Source organism: Plecotus auritus, assembly GCF_963455305.1.
Source record: "Plecotus auritus genome assembly, chromosome: 6".
NCBI lineage: Eukaryota > Metazoa > Chordata > Mammalia > Chiroptera > Vespertilionidae > Plecotus > Plecotus auritus.
Window position 1 is genome coordinate 140763465 of NC_137773.1, and position 23544 is coordinate 140787008.

General features: G+C 46.6%; 1 protein-coding gene across 2 annotated transcripts in view; it reads left to right on the forward strand.

Annotated features, from left to right (window-relative positions):
• IRAK2 (interleukin 1 receptor associated kinase 2) overlaps positions 1-23544 on the forward strand; it is a 61266-nt gene that overhangs the window by 9161 nt on the left and 28561 nt on the right. For both annotated transcript variants that reach the window (XM_080673217.1, XM_080673218.1), the window contains exons 2-3: positions 1896-2078; positions 23324-23470. In XM_080673217.1, coding sequence (XP_080529343.1) covers positions 1896-2078; positions 23324-23470 — 330 coding nt within the window. The remainder of the gene's footprint in view (positions 1-1895; positions 2079-23323; positions 23471-23544) is intronic.

Here is a 23544-nt window from a genome sequence, read left to right on the forward strand (position 1 = left end):
AGTGGAATACTTTGTGACCATTCAAAAAGCCATTTATGAAGAGCTTGTAGCAACTGGGAAAATGCTTATGGTATAAAGTTAAACAAGAACAAGCTGCAAAATCTTACAGTCTTACAGAATCACACCTATGTGTGTGTGTAGGGGGTTGGGGATGGGGGGGCGTTGGTTAGAAGAGAAAGTACCCTAATAGGATGCTGTGTAACTTGTTTTGTTAGTCCCCCCCGCCCTGTTATTTCCTAAGTTTTCTTTAGTGAACAACCATTAATTTTAAAATAGAAAATGAAAAGAAGGAATGCATTCTTTTTAGTATTGTCAATGGTAGCCCCCTGCAAATTTTGTAGTGCTTCAGAGTTGGCAAAGTGCTTTTGAATCCACAGGCTCTTTTGATCCTTCTAACTATTCTTTGAAGATGGTGGGCCATGGTGGGCTGGCTCGTTCGTTCGTTCGTTCGTTCATTCGTTCGTTCATTCATATTTCCTCTGCCAGGGCTGGGACTTAAGAGGTGAGGGTAAAATTTAAGGAGGCATAAGGAGACACCTAATCTTCAGATGATGAAAGTGTTACCGGCGATATTGGCGGCAAAACAGCACTAGTTGTTACTGGCTAAGTTGGACCTCGGTTCATACACACACACACACACACACACACACACACACACACACACACACACACACACATATTGATTTCAGATAGGAAGGAAGAGGGAGAGAGAGAGATAGAAATATCCATGATGAGAGCCTGCACACCCACAACTGGGGATGGAACCTGCAACCCAGGCATGTGCCCTGACTGGAAATTGAACTGTGACCTCTTGGTTCACATAGGTCGATGCTCAACCACTGATGCTGGTCGGGCTGGACCTCGGTTCTTGAGTTCGGCAAAGAAAGAATTCAGAACCGGGAACTAAAATTAAAAGAGGAAGTTTATCTGGAAAGTTGCAGAGGTAGTAGAAGTGAGCTAGCAAACAAGTTAGAGAAACAAAAGAAGGGCCCTTGAAGCTTAGGAGAGAGAAAGGCAAAGGTAACATGTAGGGGCAGAGGGAGGGAAAAGAGGGGGAAAGGAAAGGCACAGGGGTGCAGGCTGGGGAGGTCTTAGGGGAGGCTCTCTAGAATATTCATAAATTTTATGCTTGATGCACCAAAATGAGATTTATTTCCCTGACTTCCATCCTTGGATGCGGTTGGCACAAATGGCACTAATTGGATTTTCTGTTATCTATTTCCCTGAGTAGGGTGATTTAAGTTATTTACCCTCTGGTTGGGGAGAAGTGTAAACCATGTACTTTAATTGCAGTTTCCTAGATGGCTGTAAACTGTTTGTCTCCGTTTCCCTATTCCACTTGGTCTGGCTTACTAGCCCTAAGAATGTGCCCCTCCTTAAATTTTGCCCCCTGGTGCCCTCCCCTGCCTCATCCTAGTCCTGGCCCTGGCTCCACTCTGTGCCAGGCACTGTTCTCTGTTCTGGGGATCTAATGGTGAACAGAACACATAAAACTCCCTCACAGGGCTCTGTTCTGGAAGGGGAGACAGGCAAAGTTGTTGCCCGCTATTACAGTGGAGGAAACAGGCTCCATGGGGGGAGCGACTTGCTCAAAGCAGATAAGCAGCTAATGGTCAAGGCCCCTGACCCTCACACCCAGTGGTCTTTCTCCAAAGTCTTGTGTGGTAGCGACTTTGATATTTAGGTTCAAGTGTTAATGTGCTGGTCCCCATGGGTATGCAATGGAATCAGCATTATAACGTGGGCTGCCTGTGGACCCCAGCTGATGGCGGAATTTCTGGTATGGTAGGGGGCAGATGGGGAAAAAGTTATGGACAAAGCCTGGCTCATACACTGACCCTCTCAGGAGCCATTACTTTTCTAACTCTAAGCGGATCCTCTCACTCGCCTTCTAGCCTCCTACGTGATCACGGACCTGACCCAGCTGCGGAAGATCAAGTCCATGGAGCGGGTGCAGGGCGTGAGCATTACCCGGGAGCTTCTGTGGTGGTGGGGGATGCGTCAGGCCACCGTCCAACAGCTGCTGGACCTCCTGTGCCACCTGGAGCTGTACCGTGCTGCCCAGATCATCCTGAACTGTGAGTCACCAAGATGGCCCTGCGCGGCTGGCCCTTGAGCAGGAGCCTTTAAACCTTTGTGAATCTTTTAAAAAGTTAAATGAGCTTTGTGCAGTGGCAGTGTCATAGCCAATGAGGTTTCTCTGAGGCACGGTTATTACTAATTGAAAACTTTTCCCAATACTCCGATATGACAACTTGAAATAGTCAGCATTAGCAATTAAAATTTTTTGAATGAAAAAAAAAAGTTTGAATGAAAGAGTTTACCATCCAAGTAAGAAATTAGTCACAGAGGTTATCTCTGGTCTTGGGTGGAGATGGAGGTCACACCCAGGCCGTCTGGATCCAGAGCCTTTATTCTTAGCTTTTCTCATGAGAACATCATGTTTGGGTTTCCAGGAAACTGTGACATTTTGCCTGTCCCCTTCTCTTCTGCGTAGAACTTTACTCAGACCCCTGCTTTCCTGTTCCAACGGCCTCTGTCCTCTCAGGGCTGTGAGAGTCTACCTACCTTTGCTCCCCAACCCTCTTTCTCTTCCCCTTGGCCTTGCTGATTAAAATTGCCTGAGGAAGACAGAGTTTAGCCTGTTTGTTTCCACTTCCACAAATCCCCTGGCTGTTCTTTTATTTTAGGAGTTTGGTTGTGTTTTTACTATTGCTTTGAGTCCTCAGGCAAGGTAGTGCCTCTTTCTGTACCTTTTTATTTTCCGGAGGGGGAAAAAAAGTGCTATCAATTTCTGTTACCTTTTGGAGGTGAGTAAAGAGGGTGTGTGTAAAGCATTTTAAGTTTCTGTATTCCAACTGGTCAAAGCAGGTTTTCCTTCCCTAATTGCAGTGAGGCAGGATAGTAAGAAGCTAGGAAAATTTCTTGGCAAGTGGAATAGGGAAACTGAGACAGATAGTTACTAGTAAATAGCAATTTGCAGCCATGGAGAAAATCCCATCTTCCCTCAACCAAGGGCAGTTAAGAGTAAATGGTTTGTCCCTGGTCAGTGTGGCTCAGTTGGTTGAGCGTCCTCCCATGCACCAAAAGGCTCAGTTCCCAGTAGGGGGCGTGCAGGAGGCAGCCGACCAAATCTCTCTCACATCCATGTTTCTCTCTCTTCCTTTCTCTCTAAAAAATTAATTTAAAAATACTTTTAAAAAAAGTACATGGTTTGCACTTCTCCCCAACCAGAGGGTAAATAGCTTAAATCACCCTACTCAGGGAGATAGATGGTAGAAATCCAGTTAGCGCCATTTGCCAGCCACACCCAAGGACAGATAAAGAGAATAAATCTCATTTTGGTACATCAGCATAAAGTTGATGAATATTCTATTGAAATCCTCCCCTAAATAACCAGCCTTTATTTTATTTTTTAAATATATTTTTATTGATTTCAGAGAGGAAGAGAGAGAGATAGAAACATCAATTATGAGAGAGAATCATTGATCGTCTGCCTCTTGCACGATCCACAGGATTGAGCCCACATCCCAGGCATGTGCCCTGACTGGGAATTGAACTGTGACCTCCTGGTTCATAGGTCGATGCTCAACCACTGGGCCTCACCAGCTGGGTAACAACCAGCCTTTAAAACCCTCAGAACAAGGTCCCAGCTCACGCTCTCCCTCTCTCCCTCCCAGGAGCACACCTATGCTTCCCTCCTTCTCCCCCCACAGGCATGCACCTCCTAAACTCTAAGGGACCCCGTGAGGCTTGCAACCAGGGCAACAAAGGGCAGTGGCAGTTCATCCGGGGCAACCCCCCAAACTTGCCCCCAAGGACCCCCTTTTCTCTGATTTCGTAGTGAGCCAAAGCAGCCCAGCCTAGGCTCATTTTCCCACCTAGTCCTTCTGTTATTCTAGGCCCTTTCTTGTTTCACTGTTCCCAGCTTCAACAAAAGCCCTCTAAAGTTCACCTAGACTCCTGTTGTGAAATATTTCCTGCATGAAGTCAAGAACCCACACACTATCATCAAGGGCCAGGTCCCCTTTCCAGTAACAGTAGCATTAGTTAAACCTTATTTCGCATGTACTTGTTGAAGATTGCTAATGACCTTGCTCAGCCTCTGGCAGTTTGAGAACCTGACTTCTGCCTACCACTTAAAGGGCTTTGGGTAGATTTGAATAAAATTGGTGTTTGGCAATCACACATATCAGAAGTCCTAGGTATAAAGTGGCTTCCTGCAGCTCCAGGTACTATTACTTGTATTTAACAGAGGCCTTCTGAAGGTTGGGCCTGAACTGAAAGGTGATGTGTGGTAAGCCACACGTCAGGGACCACACAGGCATCAAGTCTTTTGAAATCATGTATTGTGGGTGGTTGCTGGCATGATTGTGCGAAGAGCTGGGTATGTGGGTCTCTACCCAATCCTCCAGCAAATCTGCCTGTGTCAGCTCCTTTTACTCTTGTAGCCACTCCTGGGTGGTGTCCTGTATTAGCATTCCAGGTTCACTGCTGTTACTAAGGGCAGACTACAGTGATTTTTAAATAAAATAAGTCAGTTTATTTTCCTCTCCTGTGACAGTCCAAGCTGCCCAGGGCTGACAGTGTTACAGGAAAGGGACCAGGCCCCGTGTGTGGGTTCTTGACTTCATGCAGGAAAGATTTGCAACATGTGAGTCCAGGTGTTTTTGAGAGTACGTTTATTGAAGCTGCGGACAGTGAAATAAGGGAGGGCTTAGGACAGAAGAAACAACAGAAGACTAGGCAGGGCTGCTTTGTCTCTCTAGAAACATTATGGGAAAGAAGTGAGCCAAGACCAGGCTGCTGTGGGCTCACTGGAAAGTCTGAGAAAAGGGGGCCTTGAGGACAGGTTCAGGGGGTTGGCCTGGGATGAGCCACCGCTACCCATTGCTCCCCTGGTTGCAAGTCTCCTGGGGTCCCTTAGTGTTTAGGAGATGCACGCTTGTGAGGGAAAAAAAGGAGGAAGGGGAGGGCACGGGCTTGCTCCCAGGAGGGAGTTGGTGCACTGGGTCCCTTGTCTTGAGTTTTAAAGCCTGGGAATTTAGGGGAGGTCTTAGGAAAGGATCTCAAAAGAATATTCATCAACTTTTCCAGGTCTGTCGGTTCAGGGTCCTGGTCTCCACTGACTGGTTCACACCTGGGCAGGGTTATTAGTTGTCACAGCTGGTCTTGTTTCTTTTCTGGAGCTGAAATACAGCTGAGGCCTAGATGTTATTTCTAGGGAGGACAAGGCGGGGAGGGGGTCTAAAACCACATGACCAGTGATATGATGGGTCAGGGGGTCTAAACCACATGGCCAGCCATGTGCCAGGGGAGGAAAGGCCACCCTGGGGGCAAGGTCCGGCACCAGTTTTACCTGTTGCTAGGCACCGAGGGCTTTCCACTCTGGTGACCTTTAGTATCTGGCTGTAAATTTCTCGGCTAGTTTGTTTAGTTACTTGTCACAGTTTCCCAATTCCACTTTCCAAAGAATTTCCCTAGCCTTTTTTTGTTTTGTTTTGTTAAGCCTTAACCAGAGGATATTTTTTCCATTGCTTTTCAGAGTGGAAGGGAGGGACAGAGAAAGAGAGAAAGAAACATTGATGTGAGAGACATGTATTGACTGGTTGCCTCAACCCAGGCATGTGCCCTTGACTGGGAATCAAACCTCAGATGCTTAGGTGTGCAGGCTGACACTCTAACCACTGAACCACATGGCCAAGGCTTCCTAGCTTCTTACTAACCTGCTTCAATAGGGCAGCTCAATGGTGTGGAGGACCAGGTTCTTGCTTTTTCATTGCTCTGTCGTCTTGGACATCTGGCGGCTGACTCATACTTGAGATGGCTGCTCCGTGTCCCCACAAGCACATTCCAGCCAGCAAGAAGGGTGTGCCCAGGAAGCTGCACACCTAACTTCCCTTCACTAGCCACTGGCCAGGACCTAGTCACATGATCACACCTAGTTGAAAGGGAGGCTGGGAAATGTAATCTTTAGCTGGGAGGTTATGTGCACAACTAAAGCTTCTATTACTCTAGGAGAGGAAGTAATAAATATTGGAGGGACAGCAGTCTCCCTACAATCCTCCCCTTTGGGCCACCCAAATATCCATATACACCTGTCTTCCCACATAGAAAACATGCAAGGGAGACAGGCCTGAAGTCCTAATCAGTTCTTTTAGCTCAGGGCCCAGGATCTGTGGGTGATTTGTAGTCTCTATCAGTGGTGGAATCTGAATAGGAAGCCAATTAAAACTCTCATCTGATATACTTGTTAAAGTAGTTGACAAGTCTGGCTGACAGGAATTGTAAAAGGTCCCTTCTGCTAGGGGAGCAAGTCCTTTGCTTGGTCCATCTGGCAGCCCCTTTTTCTCAGGAAGCCAGTGATTCTCAAATATGTGTCCCAGAATTCTGGTCATCATCAGCACCTGGGAACTTTTCAGAATGCAAATTCCTGAGCCTCACCTAATCTGCTGATTCAGAAACTCCAGGGTGAGGCTGGTTCTGATGCAGATGAAGGTTTAAAAACCACTGCTCTCCCTAGCTGGTTTGGTTCAGTGGATAAGCCTTGGCCCTAGGACTGCAGAGTCCGGGAGGCAACCAATCGATGTTATTGACCACATTGATGTTTCTCACTGTCTCTCACTCCTCCTTTCCACTCTTTCTAAAAATCAATGGAAAAATATCCTTGGGTGAGGAGTAACAACAACAACAAAAAGAACCACTGCTCTAACTCCTGGTTCTCTACCTCCTGGCTTTGTCCTGGAGGGTTGGGGAAGGGGTAGGCATTGGGGTGGGGTGGGTGGTGGGGGAGGCTCTCCTGTTCATTATTCTCTGTGGCCTCATCTGAAGTGGGAAGTTAAGAGTCCTAACCTAAGAGGGACTTTTCCTGACTGGCAGGCTTAGGAGGGGCCTGTGAGCCAGGCATCAGAAGCGATGTGTCATCATCTGGGAGGCTTAGGAGCAGGGATGAGAGGAGAGGCCAAAGTGTCAGAGCTGTGGCTTCCAGCTAAAGACAGTTTGTCGACCATCACTGCTGAGCTCTGGAGCTAGTGAAATGCTACCAAAAGCAGGCCCAGGAGCTGAGCCTGTTGATGGTTGGGATCAGATGGCTCTAGCTCTGAGGTTGGAGGCTAGAAACCAGGTGTGCCTCACCTGTGAGTTGACACTCTGCCTCGTTCCTCCCCACAGGGAGTTAGATACACAGAGCTGGGCAAGAGACTCAATGATGAACTAAAGAAATATTTATCAGGTGCCTGCTATGTGCTAGGCACAGGGGACACAGCAATGAAATTACAGACAAGGTCCTAGACCTCAAGGAGCTTGCAGTCCAGTGTGGATGATGACATGGAGACGCATAACCAACCACAGTGTGAGGGCTCAAGGGAGAAGTGTAGGTAGGATAGGCAGATAGGTAGGAGAGGGGAAGAGGGGAAGATTTGATCTCATCGGGGAGGCTTCCCCAAGGAAGTGAAACTGAAGTCTCCATTCAAAGGATGAGTGGGCCAGCTGAAGTGAGAGACCACACAGGCATTTCTGGGCAAAGGGGACAGCACCTGCAAAGGCCTGGTGGTAGGAAGGAGCGATGATTGAGGACCCAAAAGAGGCCATGGCGCCTCCCTTAGTTAGAGGACAGTGGGAGAGTAGTGGGCTGAGACCGGAGAGGGCAGGGTCAGGCCACCCAGAGTTTCACAGTTGTGGCCGTTTGCTTTCACCTGGAGCCCAGGAAAGATTTTGGAGGGCTAGTCCCTGGGGAGTATCCCACTGTTCTGGCCACTGTGTGGAATGGGGGCCTGGGTGGTTCCAGGTATCAGCTGAGTAGGAGAGCAAGGAGCTTCTGGAACCTAAAAGGATTTGGGAGGCGACCAAGGTTTAGCTTCTCATCTGCTGCCACCATCCTCCTGGGAGTCTGAAGTTCCTGATTTTTGTGTAGTCTCTCCTTGGTTGTGCAACCTTGACAGCTTCTAACTTTTGGTTTGGCATCTCATTCAAAGTCATTTCCTTCCTGGGGCTGAGCTCTCACTGAGTGGGGAATTTTTGACTGCTGCCTAAAATGAAACAAGAGAATGAACTCTTTTTATCCCGAAGAGGCTCGTGTTTGCTCTCTTGGAAGCTTTCCCAACATTCGCCCCTTTCCAACTACCAGGGAACAATGAAACATGAATAGGGCCCTGGCTGGTTTGGCGCAATGGATGCCGTGTCGGCCTGCAAACTGAAGGGTCCCAGGTTAAATTCTGGTCAAGAGCGAGTACCTCAGTTGCAGGCTGGGTCCCCAGCCCTGATCCCCAGCCCTGGTCAGGACAGGAACGGGAGTATGCGGGAGGCAGCCGATCGATTTTCTCACAATGATGTTTTTCTTTTTTAATTTTTTTAAATTTTTTTATTTTTTATAAATATTTATTCAGATTATTACAATTGTTTCTCCTTTTTCCCCCCATAGCTCCCCTCCACCCAGTTCCCACCCCACCTTCTGCCCTTACCTCCCCTCAACTGTCCTCATCCATAGGTGTATGATTTTTGTCCAGTCTCTTCCTGAATTCCCCATACCCCTTTCTCCCTGAGAATTGTCAGTCCACTCCCTTTCTATGCCCCTGATTCTATTATATTCACCAGTTTATTCTGTTCCTCAGGTTTTTAATTCACTTGATTTTTAGGTTCACTTGTTGATAGATATGTATTTGTTGTTCATAATTTTTCTCTTTACTTTTTTCTTCTTCCTCTTCTTTAAGAATACCTTTCAGCCGAAACTGGTTTGGCTCAGTGGATAGAGCGTCCGCCTGCGGACTGAAAGGTCCTGGGTTCGATTCCGGTCAAGGGCATGTACGTTGGTTGCGGGCACATCCTCAGTGGGAGGTGTGCAGGAGGCAGTTGATCGATGTTTCTCTCTCATCGATGTTTCTAGCTCTCTGTCCCTCTCCCTTCCTCTCTGTGAAATATCAATAAAATATATTAAAAAAAAAAAAAGAATACCTTTCAGCATTTCATATAATACTGGTTTGGTGGTGATGAACGCCTTTAGCTTTTTCTTATATGTGAAGCTCTTTATCTGCCCTTCAATTCTGAATGATAGCTTTGCTGGGAAGAGTAATCTTGGTTGTAGGTTCTTGCTATTCAACACTTTGAATATTTCTTGCCACTCCCATCTGGCTTGCATAGTTTCTGTTGAGAAATCAGCTGACAGTCATATGGGTGCTCCCTTGTAGGTAACTAACTGTTTTTCTCTTGCTGCTTTTAATATTCTCTCTTTGTCTTTTGCTCTTGGCATTTTAATTATGATGTGTCTTGGTGTGGTCCTCTTTGGATTCCTTTTGTTTGGGGTTCTGTGCGCTTCCTGGACTTGTAAGTCTATTTCTTTCACCAGGTGGGGGAAATTTTCTGTCATTATTTCTTCAAATAGGTTTTCAGTATCTGCTCTCTCTCTTCTTCTGGCACCCCCATAATTCTGATGTTGGTACACTTGAAGTTGTCCCAGAGTCTTCTTACACTATCTTCAACTTTTTGGATTTTTTTTTTTGCTTTTTGCTTTTTTGGTTGAGTGTTTTTTGCTTCTTTGTATTTTAATTCTTTGACTTGATTCTTGTGTTCCTCTAGTCTGTTTTTGGGTCTCTGAATAATATTTTTTATTTCAGCCCTGACTGGTTTGGCTCAGTGGATAGAGCGTCGGCCTGCGGACTCATGGGTCCAGGTTCGATTCCGGTCAAGAGCATGTACCTTGGTTGCGGGCACATCCCCAGTGGGAGGTGTGCAGGAGGCAGCTGATTGATGTTTCTCTCCCATCAATGTTTCTAACTCTCTATCCCTCTCCCTTCCTCTCTGTAAAAAATCAATAAAATATATAAAAAAAATATTTTTTATTTCAGTCAGTGTATGTTTAATTTCTAGTTGGTCCTTTTTCATATCTTCAAGGGTCTCGTTATATTTATCGGCCTTTTCTAGGATATTCTTGAAAAGCCTTATAACCGTGGTTTTGAATTCTATATCCAGTCGTTTGTTTTCCTCCATTTCTTTTGTTTGTGATCTGTTTCTTTGACGCTGCATTTTCACTGCTTCCCTGAGTTGGTAGGGTAGATTTGTGTGCTAGGTTTCCTATATGGCCCAGTGGGTCGCCTCCCCAGTTAACCTGAGGTGGACACTCTTGGTGCACCCCTTTGTGGACTGTGTGTACAGCCTTGTTGTAATTAAGTCTTGATTGTTGTTGGTATTACTGGGAGGAATTGACCTCCAGGCCAGTTGGCTGTAAGGATCAGCTGTGTCTACGCTGGGAGAAGTTCGGTGCTGAAGACAGCCTTATAGGATTAGACTTGCCAAATTGCAATAGCCTCTGTGCTCAGCTTGGATGGGGTGGAGTCTCAGGGCGGAGCAGACAGTCTTGACTTCCTGTCAGCCTTGCCCTTGCGCGCACGCATGCCTTCAGACCTCTGCCTTCCCCGGCTCCTGAGTCTCCGCCTGAGAGTCCAGACTCCCCCCACAAGAGCATGGGTCCCCAGGGGCTCACCCGGAGCTGGGGTTCAGTGCAGTCAGAACTGGGGTTCAGTGCGGTTGGGGGCTTCCTTCCCCCTTCCGCCAGAGAAAGTCAGCCAGGCTCTCAGCCGCCCTTCCTCTCTGCGCGCACAAAGACCCTTTGCCGTACCTCCAATTCTCTGTGAGCTTTTCTCTTTCCTTCTAGTTGTAGAATTTTCACTCAGCCAGCTTTCCTGTGGTTCTGGATGGTGTCTGTTCTGTCTTTTAGTTGTAGTTTTGAAATTGTTGTGTGAGGCAGCAGTTTAGGTGCTTACCTATGCCGCCATCTTGGTTTCTCCCGAATCTTTCAATTTTCTCACAATGATGTTTTGTCTCCCCCTCCCTTCCACACTCTCTAAAAGTAATGCAAACATATCTTCAGGTGAGGATTAAAAAGAACCAAACTTGAGGAGTCAGACCCTGTGGCCACTAGGGGCTTGCCAGTGGAGCTGGTAGCATTGGGCCAAGACCTCCCAGGTTAGGAGTCAGTATGTCTGGGTTCTAGTCATATAACTTGGACTTAGCACCTAATATATACCCGGCAAGCATTTTATCGCACAAATCTTGTTATCCCCGTGTTATAATGAGGCAACTTAGGCTCAGAGATTGAGTAATGTGCCCTGGATGGGAACTCAGGCCCACCTGACCTTAACCCTTATTGGGGTAGGTCACTAGATGGCATCATCTAGTCTCACTTCCCCCCTCTGAAAAATATAAACTCATCCCAGTTTATAATTAGATATCTCTTGTTTAGCTAGCTTAATGTCAGGGTTATGTCATTTTTTGTTTGTTTGTTTTTTTTTTTTTTTTAAATATATTTTATTGATTTTTTACAGAGAGGAAGGGAGAGGGATAGAGAGCCAGAAACATCAATGAGAGAGAAACATCGATCAGCTGCCTCCTGCACACCCCCCACTGGGGATGTGCCCGCAACCAAGGTACATGCCCTTGACCGGAATCGAACCCGGGACCCTTCAGTCCGCAGGCCGACGCTCTATCCACTGAGCCAAACCGGTTTCGGCTGGGTTATGTCAGTTTTATAACGAATGAAATCCCTAGTCACTAGCACAACAAATGAATGAATGGGGAAGGATGAGTCATTTTAGCAGCTGTTGCAGTACAGGTCCATGGGCGGGGAGGGGAGAGGGGAGAGCGGAGAAGGAAAACAGATCATGCCCTCAGACTTGCCTAATTTTCTTTCTAGTTTGAATTGGTAATTTTGAGTGAGGTGTGTGTAGTGGGGACAGAACTTTGGATACCCAGGAGGGTTGAGTGAGCCCAAGGATTAGGAAAGGAAAAGAAAAGGCCTAGAAAGCTATGTGTGGCCAACCAGCATCAGGGTTCTTTAGCTATGGCTGAATCACTTTCATTTGTTTATTTCAACCATCTGAGTCAGCTGAAGAATAAAAACAAATGTATAAATATTACCTCACTGTTTAACTTGGGGGCTTGAAGGATGGGGGGATTTCCAGAGTGTGCTCACAGAGGAAAGACCTTGTCAGCAGCTAGAGGCCCTTCTGCTCACCTGTGTGGTGCCTGGGTTTGCTATTGTGTTAAGCGTTCCTGGGCAGCCAGGGAGGAGACCCCAGACCCCTCTGCCAAGGGCTCACCATGCATAAGCCTTTCAATGGAGAGAAATGAGGCATAAATAAACAAAATAACTGTCCTAGGTTTCACTTCACTGAGGTATAAAGCAGAGAGAGCAGTTGGACCTTTTCCCCAGAGCTGTTATCGGAAGTAAATAGGCCAAGCATGCAGGAGAGCACCTGGGACAAAGCCTGAGCTAGACTTAGGGACGATGGTAACAGTAGTAACACTAGTAGCGTATAACGGTGGAGCACTGTCTTACCTCCTGCTCATGGCAACTCTCGGGTGTGGGGACAGCTCCTCCTCTCATTTGTCAGACGAGACTTAGAAAGCTTCCCTTGCCAGCGAGCCTGACTGTGGCTGGCACAGCTGGTTGGAAGCATGCTGGAGTGCCATGAGTTCATTCGGCTGCGCTGCAGAAGTGATGCATAAGGGATGCATGCGCCTTAGAGAGTGTGGGATATCCTGAAAACACAAAGCAGCGTGGAAAAGAAGGCAGGCCCATCACCTCCTGTGAACCTCGAAGTAGACAGAGAAAGACGTTTCTGCTCCCCCACCTCTATCCCCCTGGTACCTGAAACTCAACCTTCATTGCCTAGGGAACTTTCAGAAATATCCAGACTCTGATGTACTTGGTCTGAGAACCGATAGTCAACCTCTCAGCACACAGCCACCAAAGCTGTTACTTCCATCACTGGCATTCCCTCCCTGTCCTTGAGGGTCCAGCAGGGAGAAGGACCCCTGGCTGCCTGTCCTCCTGTGTGTGACAAGGCTGGCCACCAGTGGTGTAGGCAGGCACAAGCAGGTCCCATCTCTCCTCTGGCTGGCTCCTGTATTATGCTGCCCCACACCACTGAGCCTTTCGAGGCCACACCACAGCTCACTGAGTCGCAGTTTTTCATTAGAGTGTTTAAAATGTTGGAAATGTTGAAAATGGTCATTCACCTCAAATGCTCCCTTCAGAGACCTTATACTTGGGGATCAGAGTTTTTTTTTTTTTTTTTTTTTTTTTTTCATTCAGGCAGGGAGAGAAGACAGAGTTCAGAGGATGACCATTGGTATATAGTTTGTCCCTGGCCTTGGACCAACTACTTTACATATCTTATCCCACTAAGTCTTGGGATAGTCGTATATTATTTATTCTGGCTCCACAGAAAATACAAATGATGCTCAGAGGATTAAGAAGTTTGCTCTTGGACACAGCTAGGAATTTTAGATGCTGGATCTGGAAATGGGAGCTTCCCCACATTTACTCTCCGTTCTGTTCTTTTAAAAATTATTTATTGATTGAATGATTTGAGAGAGAGAGAAAAAGAAAACACAGTTTGTTGTTTCACTTATTTATGCATTCATTGCTTGCTTCTCGTGTGTACCCTGACTGGGGATTGAACCCACAACCTTGGAGTATTGGGGCAACACTCTAACCAACTGAGCTATCCGGGCAGGGCCTTGGTTCTATTTTTTTTTTAATCCTTACCTGAGGATATTTTTTGCATTGGTTTTTATAGAGAGTGGAAGAGAGAGGGAAAGATAGAGAGAAATATTGATGTGAGAGAAACACAGCGATTGGTTGCCTTCTGCACAAGCCCTGACCAGGGCCCAGGCCGGGGAGGAGCCTGCAACCAAGGTACGTGCCCTTGACCGGAATCGGATAGGCTGATGCTCTATCCACTGAGCAAAACTGGCTAGGGCTATTTTTTTTTTTTAAATCCTCACCTGAGGACCTACTCTCATTGATTTCAGACAGAGAGGAACAGAGAGGGAGATAGAGAGAGAAACATCAATTGGTTGCCTCCCATACATACTCTGAGTGGGGGAGGGGAGACTGAACCTGCCATCCGAGTATGTTCCCTGACTGGGAATTGAACCCTCGACCTTTTGGTATACAGGACAATGCCCCAACCAGCTGAGCCACACTGGCCAGAGCACCTCGGTTCTATTTTATTTTTTTTAATTACAATTTATATTTTTGGATTGATACTGCAGTCAAGTTTGTGTGGAATCTTTTTGAGACTGTAATCCAGTGGGAAAATGTTGTCCTGGAAGCCTGGGGTTGCACCTACGCATCTGTCATAGTAATGATATAACCAGCTTGGCCTTCGCAGACAGGAAACCCAAAGTGAGATTTGAAGCTCATCACCACCCCTTCTCATGAACACTTTGACCTCCTTTACCCTGTCTTGCCCTCCAGGTTCTATTTTTATTTCCATGATACTCTGGTAGAGTGGGTGTTGTATCTGATCAGCTATCAGAGACCAGGTTTCCAGGCATGAAGGGCAGAGAGCCACACCTTCTCCTCTTCTGTTTTTGATGGGGGGACAGGAGGCAGGAAAAGGCCTGCTCTGTACCTTCCAACTCAGATCAGGTGGCAGCAACTCAAGAGTAGAAATGAAGGTGTTTAAACATCTTATTTATTGTCGGCATCTAAAAGACATCTGAAAACCCATAGCATGCTGAGACGGGGGTTTCACAGGAAACCAGAACCTCTCATCAGATTGTCTCCTTGGGACTGATGGGTCTGGCATGGGGCTCCTGTCAGCTGAGCTCTCTGAGTGTGATGTGGCCTTCCGAGTGTGACAGGCCGGCCTGAAAGGTGCTGACAGGCTCAGCCACAGGGCATTCTCTCCCTTGTGAGTCCCCCCACTCCCAGCTGTAGGCCACTGCAAGTCACTGAGAAAGAACTAAATAAACAAGAGAGAAACCAGACTCTCCTTAAAATGAAAACACAATAACGCCTTTTATATTCCCCATGGGTGGAGGCCATAGAGGGCAGCCATAAATGGGCGTTTCTGCCAAATGTTCTTGACTGAGACAAAAAGACCTGTGCAGAAAGGGGAACAGAGTCAACAGGAAAAGGGCCCTGAGCTCAGGTCAGGCCAGATGGTCCCCCTTCCCCCTGTTTGACAGATGTGGAGACAGGCCCAGCCGGGCCTCTGACAGGGGGACAGAGCTTCTTCTGGGGCCACAAGCAGTTAGGGGTGCAGGTGGGACCTGCAGGAAGCCGAAGCAGTGGGGAGCAGCTCCTACTCTTGTGGCCTGGCTCTGCAGGAAATGGCAGCCTGGGGTCACAAGAGGAGCTGGGGCCACCTCTGCCTTTTGCCTCACACACAGATGTATGAGGACGCCACTAATGTGGCCCTTTGAGGAACATGGGATCCTACCCTAGGCAGTCTGTGGAGGAAGGTGCCGGGAAAGAGGCCATCTCCTAAACCAGGGGAGTTGTCAGGGAAGATAAAGACACAAGGACACCAAGTGGCATGGGGTGGCCCCTTCCTGGCAGGGGCACAGTATCCCTATCTGTACACCCCCGGGATCAGTCAACTCATGAATCAGCATTCACCGTGGTGGTGGTGGTGGTTCACTGTTGCATTTTGTACAAGGAACTGTGCTCTCCCCTGCCTGCGGGAAGCAGCCGTGTTACCTAAGATACAGCCCCGTGACTCCATGGGTCCTTCCGGCAGGGCTGCCATTGGTGAGTAACCAGCTTCTGGGCTCCCAGTTTCGGCCAGAAGGGCCTCCACCTGATGGGAGTTGGAGAGAGGGTGGTGTGGTCCATGGCCACCCTTCTGAGATGCCTGAGGACCCCAGGTGGGGAGATGTGAAGTGTGTGTTCTCCAGGGACCCCAGCCCTGCCTCTTCACATTGGTTCTGGGAGGGGATCTCCCCTTCCTGCCTCAATGCCCCTTTGTTTTACTTTTCTCCCTCAGGCGAGGGTCCTCACCTCCCGAGTCCCAGTTTCTTTCCTTGCTAAATATCAGTGCACGTTGGACACTTGGTAGCAAATACCAGAAGTGAGTTGCATCTGAATTTAGTGACCACCTTCTTACTAATCTGAGCCCGATGGGTTTTCCAGGGCACACGGTTTTTGGTAACTCTAGTTCAGAAGACTCAGTTCCATGCCCTCGCCAGTGTGGCTCAGTGGATAGAGCATCAGCCTGTGGACTGAAGGGTCCTGGGTTCAATTCCGGTCAAGGGCACATGCCTGGGTTGCAGGCTCAATCCCCAGTGTGGAGCTTGCAGGAGGCAGCGGATCAGTGACTCTCTCTCATCATTGATGTCTCTCTCTCTCTTTCCCTCTTCCTCTCTGAAATCAATTTAAAAAAATATTAAAAAAAAGACTCAGTTCCAGTCATTATTTAGTTAGCTTGCTTACTGATTTTGTTTTTCTTTTTTTAAAATTTAATAAATCTTTATTGTTCAGATTATTACAATTGTTCCTCTTTTTCCCCCCCATAGCTCCCCTCCACCCGTTTTCCACCCCACCCTCTGCCCTACCTCCCCACCACTGTCCTCATCCATAGGTGTAAGCTTTTTGTCTAGTCTCTTCCCGCACCTCCCACACCCCTTCCCCCCCAAGAATTGTCAGTCCACTTCCTTTCTATGCCCCTGATTCTATTATATTCACCAGTTTATTCTGTTCATCAGATTTTTTATTCACTTGATTTTTAGATTCACTTGTTGATAGACATGTATTAGTTGTTCATGATTTTTATCTTTAACTTTCTCTTCTTCTTCCTCTTCTTAAAGAGTACCTTTCAGCATTTCATATAATACTAGTTTGGCGGTGATGAACTCCTTTAGCTTTTTTTTTTTTTTTTTTTTAATCTGTGAAGCTCTTTATCTGACCTTCAATTCTGAATGATAGCTTTGCTGGGTAGAGTAATCTTGGTTGTAGGTTCTTGCTATTCATCACTTTGAATATTTCTTGTCACTCCCAGCTGGCCTGCATAGTTTCTGTTGAGAAATCAGCTGACAATCGTATGGGTGCTCCCTTGTAGGTAATTGTTTTTCTCTTGCTCTTTGTCTTTTGCTCTTGGCATTTTAATTATGATGTGTCTTGGTGTGGTCCTCTTTGGATTCCTCTTTTTTGGGGTTCTGTGCGCTTTCTGGACTTGTAAGTCTATTTCTTTCACCAGGTGGGGTAAGTTTTCAGTCATTATTTCTTCAAATAGGTTTTCAGTATCTTGCTCTCTCTCTTCTTCTGGCACCCCCATAATTCTGATGTTGGTACGCTTGAGGTTCTCCCAAAGGCTCCTTACACTATCTTCAAATTTTTGGATTCTTTTTTCTTTTTGCTTTTCTGGTTGGGTGTTTTTTGCTTCTTTGTATTTCAACTCTTTGACTTGATTCTTGCAGTCCTCTAGTCTGCTGTTAGGTCTCTGTATAATATTTTTTATTTCAGTCAGTGTATGTTTAATTTCTAGTTGGTCCTTTTTCATATCCTCGAGGGTCTCATTAAATTTATTGGCCTTTTCTAGGAAATTCTTGAAAAACCTTATAACTGTGGTTTTGAACTCTATATCCAGTCATTTGTTTTCCTCCATTTCTTTTATTTGTGATCTGTTTCTTTTTCTCTGCATTTTCACTGCTTCCCTGAGTTGGTAGAGTAGCTTTGTGTGGTAGGTGTCCTCTAGGGCCCAGTGGCTCAGCCTCCCCAGTTACCTGAGGTGGACACTCTTGGTGCACCCCTTTGTGGACTGTGTGCTCAGCCTTGTTGTAGTTAAGTCTTGATTGTTGTTGGTATCACTGGGAGGAATTGACCTCCAGGCCAATTGGCTGTGAGGATCAGCTGTGTCTATGCTGGGAACACTTCTGTGCTGTAGACACTCTTATGAGACAAGACTTGCAAAATTGCAAAAGCCTTTGTGCTCAGCTTGGATGGGGCGGAGTCTCAGGGCGGAGCAGACAGCCTTGGTTTCCCGTCAGCCCTGCCCTATGAGGCCCCTGGGTCTTAGTGTCCCTCGGTAATCGCTGCAAGCACCTCTGAGAGAAAGCTGCCCTTGAGTTTCGCCCACTGCCAGACATTCCAGTTTCTCCCTAAATGAGTCGGAGTTCCCAGAAACTTGCCCGGAACTGGAGTTCAGCGTAGTTGGGAGCTTCTGTCTCCCTCCCGCTTTAGAAAGCCAGCTGCGCACTCAGCCTCTTGTGCATTCAGCAGTCCGTCCTCTCTGCGCGCGCATGCCTCCAGACCTCTGCCTTCTGCAGCTCCCGAGTCTCAGTGTGCTTTCTTTTTCCTGACAGTCCAGATTCCCCCCGAATGAGTCTGGTTTCCCAGTGTCTCGCCCAGGACTGGAGTTCAGTGCAGTCGGGAGTTTCCTTCTCCCTCCTGCTTTAGAAAGCCAGCCGCGCACTCAGCCGCCTGTGCACATAGCTGCCCTTCCTCTCCGCGTGCGAGTCTCCATACCTCAGCCTTTTGTAGCTCCTCTGAGTCTCAATGTGCTTTCCTCTTTTCTTCTAGTTGAAGAATTTTCACTCAGCCAGCTTTCCTGTGGTTCTCGATGGTGTCGTTTTGTCTTTTAGTTGTAGTTTTGATATTGTTGTGCGAGGCAGCAGTTTAGGTGTTTACCTATGCTGCCATCTTGGTTTCTCCCCCTTGATTTTGTTTCTTAAGAAACATACGTTTTGCCTGGCCAGTGTGGCTCAGTGGTTGAGTGTTGACCTGTGAACCAGAGGTCATGGTTTGATTCCCAGTCAGGGCACATGCCTGGGTTGCAGGCCTGATCCCCAGTGGGGTACATGCAGGAGGTGGCCGATCAATGATTCTCTCTCATCATTGATGTTTCTATCTCTCTCTCCCTCCCTCTCTGAAATAAATAAAACTATTTTTTAAAAAGAAACATACTTTTCTATGCAACAAATCCATTATCACTGTTGAAAAATTCTATAATGTGAATAAACTGACAAACAAAAACCTCCCCAAATCCAGAGTATAAATTTATTGATAATTACACCACCTAGAAATAATCACTGTTAACATTTTGTGTATGTTCTTGGGCTCTTTTTCTTCCATATATAGATGTCTTCTCTATTTTTACACATATTTTACCAAAACACTGGTAACATATGTATCCTTTTTTGTTCACTCAGTATATTAACACCTTTCCACGTCAATGGCTATACACATAACTATCTCTTTATTTACTATTAAAGTGTGAAAAACACACAAGTTAAAAAATTAAGTGAGGGAGCCCAGCTGCCCCGCACCCCGGTTGTCCATTGTGGCAGTGGCAGCGGGTGGGCTGCAGGAGGGCTGCTGCCTCCCGAGCGATGAGGAAACTGCTCCAGAGAAGGACAGGAAGGGTCAGGTCTAAGGCCTCTGCCTCCCAGACTCCACATGGGTCCGGCACGCTGGTGGACGGAAGATGGAGCCAGCTAAGGAGATTCAGCCACTCTTTGACTCCCAACAAAGACCATCACCACCATTTCTTGAGCACTTACTCTGTGCTGGGTGTCATTCTGGACATCGGGGTGGATTCAAAAGAGGTAAAAGACACAGTCCTATCCCTCAAGAAGCTTGTAATTTAACTTGGGAACTGAAACCCACTCAAATAATGTGGCATAAGAACGGTAAGAAGCATTATTTTACTAGAATAGGCACTAGGAAAAAAGTTCATGCGTTTGTCCTTGCCCACTGATGTCTTTGCTCATGAAATAACCAGATATGCAGGTGAAAACAAAACCATTAATATTCACTTAAAAGAAGATACTCAGAGCCCTGGCAGGTGAGGCTCAGTTGGTTGGAGCTTTGTCCCATTTACTGAAAGGTCTTGGGTTCGATTCCCAGTCAAGGCACATACCCGGGTTTCAGGTTTGATCCCCAGTTGGGGCTCATGCTGGAGGCAACCAGTATTTCTGTCTCACATCGATGTTTCTCTTTCTCTCTCCCTCTGCCTTCCTCTCTAAAATCAATAAAAATATATCCTCAGGTGAGGATTAAACAAAAAAGGAAGATACTCAGAAGTTGTCAGTAACCAGCAGACAGACTGGTTGTTCAGGCTGGATGGAATTCTCCGTAATGCCTCCCAGACATGGTTTAGGAGACAGCCTCGAAGGATGTAGTTTCTTATGCTCTCGATGGCTATATTGGTAATTGAGATAATGAACTGTTTCACTTAAGAACCTGTAGAACCCCTCATAGAGGAAGAGGTGCAAGTATTATATGGTGAATAAAATAAAATAGAAGCTCATTTACTAAAAAAAAAAAAAAAAAAATTTTAATGAGTAGTGAAATACATAGAGACAGAAAGTAGGATATTGGTTGCCAGGGGCTACGGGAGGGGGGATGGGGAGTTAGTGTTTGATGGGGACAGAATTTCTGGAGATGGATGGTGGTGGTAGTTGCACAGCAACATGAATGTACTTAATGCCACTGAACTAAACACTTAAAAATGGTTATGATGGTAAATTTATGTTATGTGTATTTTACCATAATTAAAAAATAAGTATACTAAAACTAAAAAAAAAAGTGTAAACAATTTAGATGAAAATGAAGACTCCCACCCTACTCTTTATGCTCACTGTGTGGGCTGTAGAAGAGCTAACCAAGGTTTTAACGAAGTTCCTGTGTTTTGAGCTAAGCCATTGACACGCAGTGTTTTCTCTTAGTTCTGGTGAAAGTCGTCTACAGTAAACACAACTGGGAATGAATGAAACTGGTTGGTTTCCATTCCACGGCCTGAACTTTGAACAGCTAAGCTCTGCTACTTCTTTTATAAGATAGTTTTATTTAAAAGAATACTTAATCAGTGACAGTCAAAGAAAAAGTCACTTTTTCTCCCCCATTCAGCCTTCTCGTTACTTCTATGCATTCCTTCGAGCCTTTCTTCAGTTCCTGCCCAGTTTTCCTGCTTTTTTGAGCAGGTGGGATCCAGGGCAGTGCCATCTGCAGGTGATGGTAATGATCTTGGTATTTAAGTAGTTCTGTTCTAACCAATGAGAGGGGACAGTGAAACCAGTCCTAGGTTTGAATCTTATCAGCTGTTTGATTCAGGGAAAAATAATTTTGCCTCTGAGAGACTCCATGTGCTCAGAAAAAAAAAAAATGCAGATAATTGTTAACCAGCCTAGATTGTCATGACAGTCAAATAAATCTGCTTGGTGCCATACAAGTGTAGTGCCATGCATTTAGGCATCATTAGTATTGTTCTAGTCCCAAAGCTTGTGTTTGAAGTGCTTTGGCTCCATGGTAACAATCAGTTTTGTTTAGAGAGAGACAATTTACCTGTTGGAATGAATGCTACTGGGGACTCAAAGGCTGGAGGGGGATTGTCTCAGCTCCACCTGATGATGCAGGTGTGAGAGTTAACAAGGCAGAAGCCTTCCCTGGGACTTGGGTGCCCCCATTTTTGTGGTTCTCAAATATGGGTCTACTGCAAACCACCAGAGAGTGAGGGGCCATGCAAGCAGGGCTGCAGAATTTGGATTTGATCTGGGAAGCAATGGGGAGATATCAGGAGTCAGGTGAAGAGTATATTCTTTATCCAGATGATGGGGTCATAAAGGCTTTAAGCAGAGAGAATTGTCTCTCTCTAAACAAAACTGTATTTTAGTGAGATGCAGCCTGGGAGGGATCTGAAGGCCTCCAAGCTGGAGGCGGTGGCTGTGGGGAGAGATGACACCAGGGCAGCAATGGAGGAAGCTGCCTGACATAGAGTCGGCTCTGAGAAGCTGGGTGGAAGCCAGTGTAGACACCCTGACAGTACCTTGGGGTTTCCCAAACTGATGCAAAGGGAAGTGATTACAAGAGTCAGGTGACCTCCACCAGGCTCCTTTGGCCAGCCCTGTCTGCCCAGCTGTGTGATCTTGGGGAAGTCACTTAACCTACCCAGGCCTCAGTTTCCTCATCTCTATCTGGGATAAAATGGAAAAATCCTTGTGAGGATTTGATGTATGCAAAGCTGGGCCTGGGTGTCGCAATGTTGGTACTCAGTTGACGTAGCTGCTATTTTCAGAATCCCCATCTATAAAACAGGGAAGGATGCATATGTTTCTACTGCTTGTGGAAGGGGAAGCTGTAGGACTAGCCAGAACTTTTATATTCAGGGGCTCAACTAAGGACTTAGCAGAATGGATAACTTTAACTACCCCATGTGTTCAGGGAAATGCATAATTTATAGAGCCTTTCATTTTTCTTTCAAATATGTTTTTATTGATTTCAGAGAGAGGAAGGGAGAGAGAGAAACATCAATGATGAGAGAGAATCATTGATCAGCTGCCTCCTACATGCCCCCTGCTAGGGATGGAGCCCGAAACCTGGGTATGTGCTCTGACCGGGAATTGAACCGTTACCTCATGGTTCATAGGCCGATGTTCAACCACTGAGCCACACCAGCTGGGCTATAGAGCCCTTTCATGCCTGTGTTCTCATATTTCCCTCCCAATAGCCTATGAAGTACACAAGCAGATATTAACATGATTTTCCTTTTATAGGTGAGGAAACAGGCCCTTGGAATGAAAGTGACTTTTTGCTCGGCCAGTGTTGCCTAGTGGTTGAGCATCTACCCATGCACCAAGAGTTGCTGGTTCGATTCCTAGTCAGGGCAGATGTCCCGGTTTCAGGCTTGATCCCCAGTAGGGGGCGTGCAGGAGGCATCTGATCGATGCTTCTATCTTTCCCTTCTCCCTCTCCCTTCCTTTCTCTCTAAAAATCAATAAAAACGTATTTTAAAAAAGAAAGTGACTTGTCTAAGGTCACACAACTAGTAGGATTACATTTTTTAAAACTCTCACCTGAGGATATGTTTATTTATTTTAGAGAAAGGAATGGGGGGAGAGAGAGAGAGAGAGAAACATTGATGTAAGAGAGAAACATCAATGAGTTGCCTCTGGAATGCACCCTGACTGGGGATCAAACCCGAAACCTTGGTATGTGCCCTGACCGGGAATCGAACCCGAAACCTTTTGGTGTATAGGATGACACTCTAACCCAGTGGTTGGCAAACTCATTAGTCAACAGAGTGGCGAGCCGCAGTTTGCCGACCACTGCTCTAACCAACTGAGCCACCTGGCCAGGGCACAGCTAGTAGGATTAGAAACCAGGTGTTCCGACTCAGAATGTCAGAGCTGAAGCGATCACAGGAGATTGTCTCCAGGCATCCTCAAACTACGGCCCCGCGGGCCACATGTGGCCTGCCGAGGACATTTATCCGGCCCGCCGGGTGCCGCTGCCTGTCCTGCTTAGCAGCCGACTCGTCCCGGGCCTGCAGTGCGCATAGGAATTTGTTCATAGTTTTTTTTTAAAACTATAGTCCGGCCCTCCAACGGTCTGAGGTACAGTGAACTGGCGCCCTGTTTAAAAAGTCTGAGGACCCCTGGTTGACCAACCACTACATTTTACAGACAGAGTCCCAGCTCCGAGGGAGAGAACTCGCTGGGGAACACGGTGCTTTCGAGGCAGAACCGGGACTAGATCAGCCTCCGGATGGCTGTTCCACTTCCCTGAATGATAACACCTTTCTTCCATTCCACCTTGTTTCAGGGAAACCAGTTCCTGAAATCAGGCCTTCTGTCCCAGACTTCCCAGGTGCCGAGAAGCCAGGAAGGCCCTGGGCAGCTTCTGTAAGAAACACGGAGGATGAACAGAAAAAGGGGCAGCTTGTGAGGCCAGCTGCCTTTCCGGGCCCAGGTATTTTTAATTAAATTACATTTTTTATTTAAAGAATACTCAAGGAAATGATTTATCTATAAGGATATTCAGCT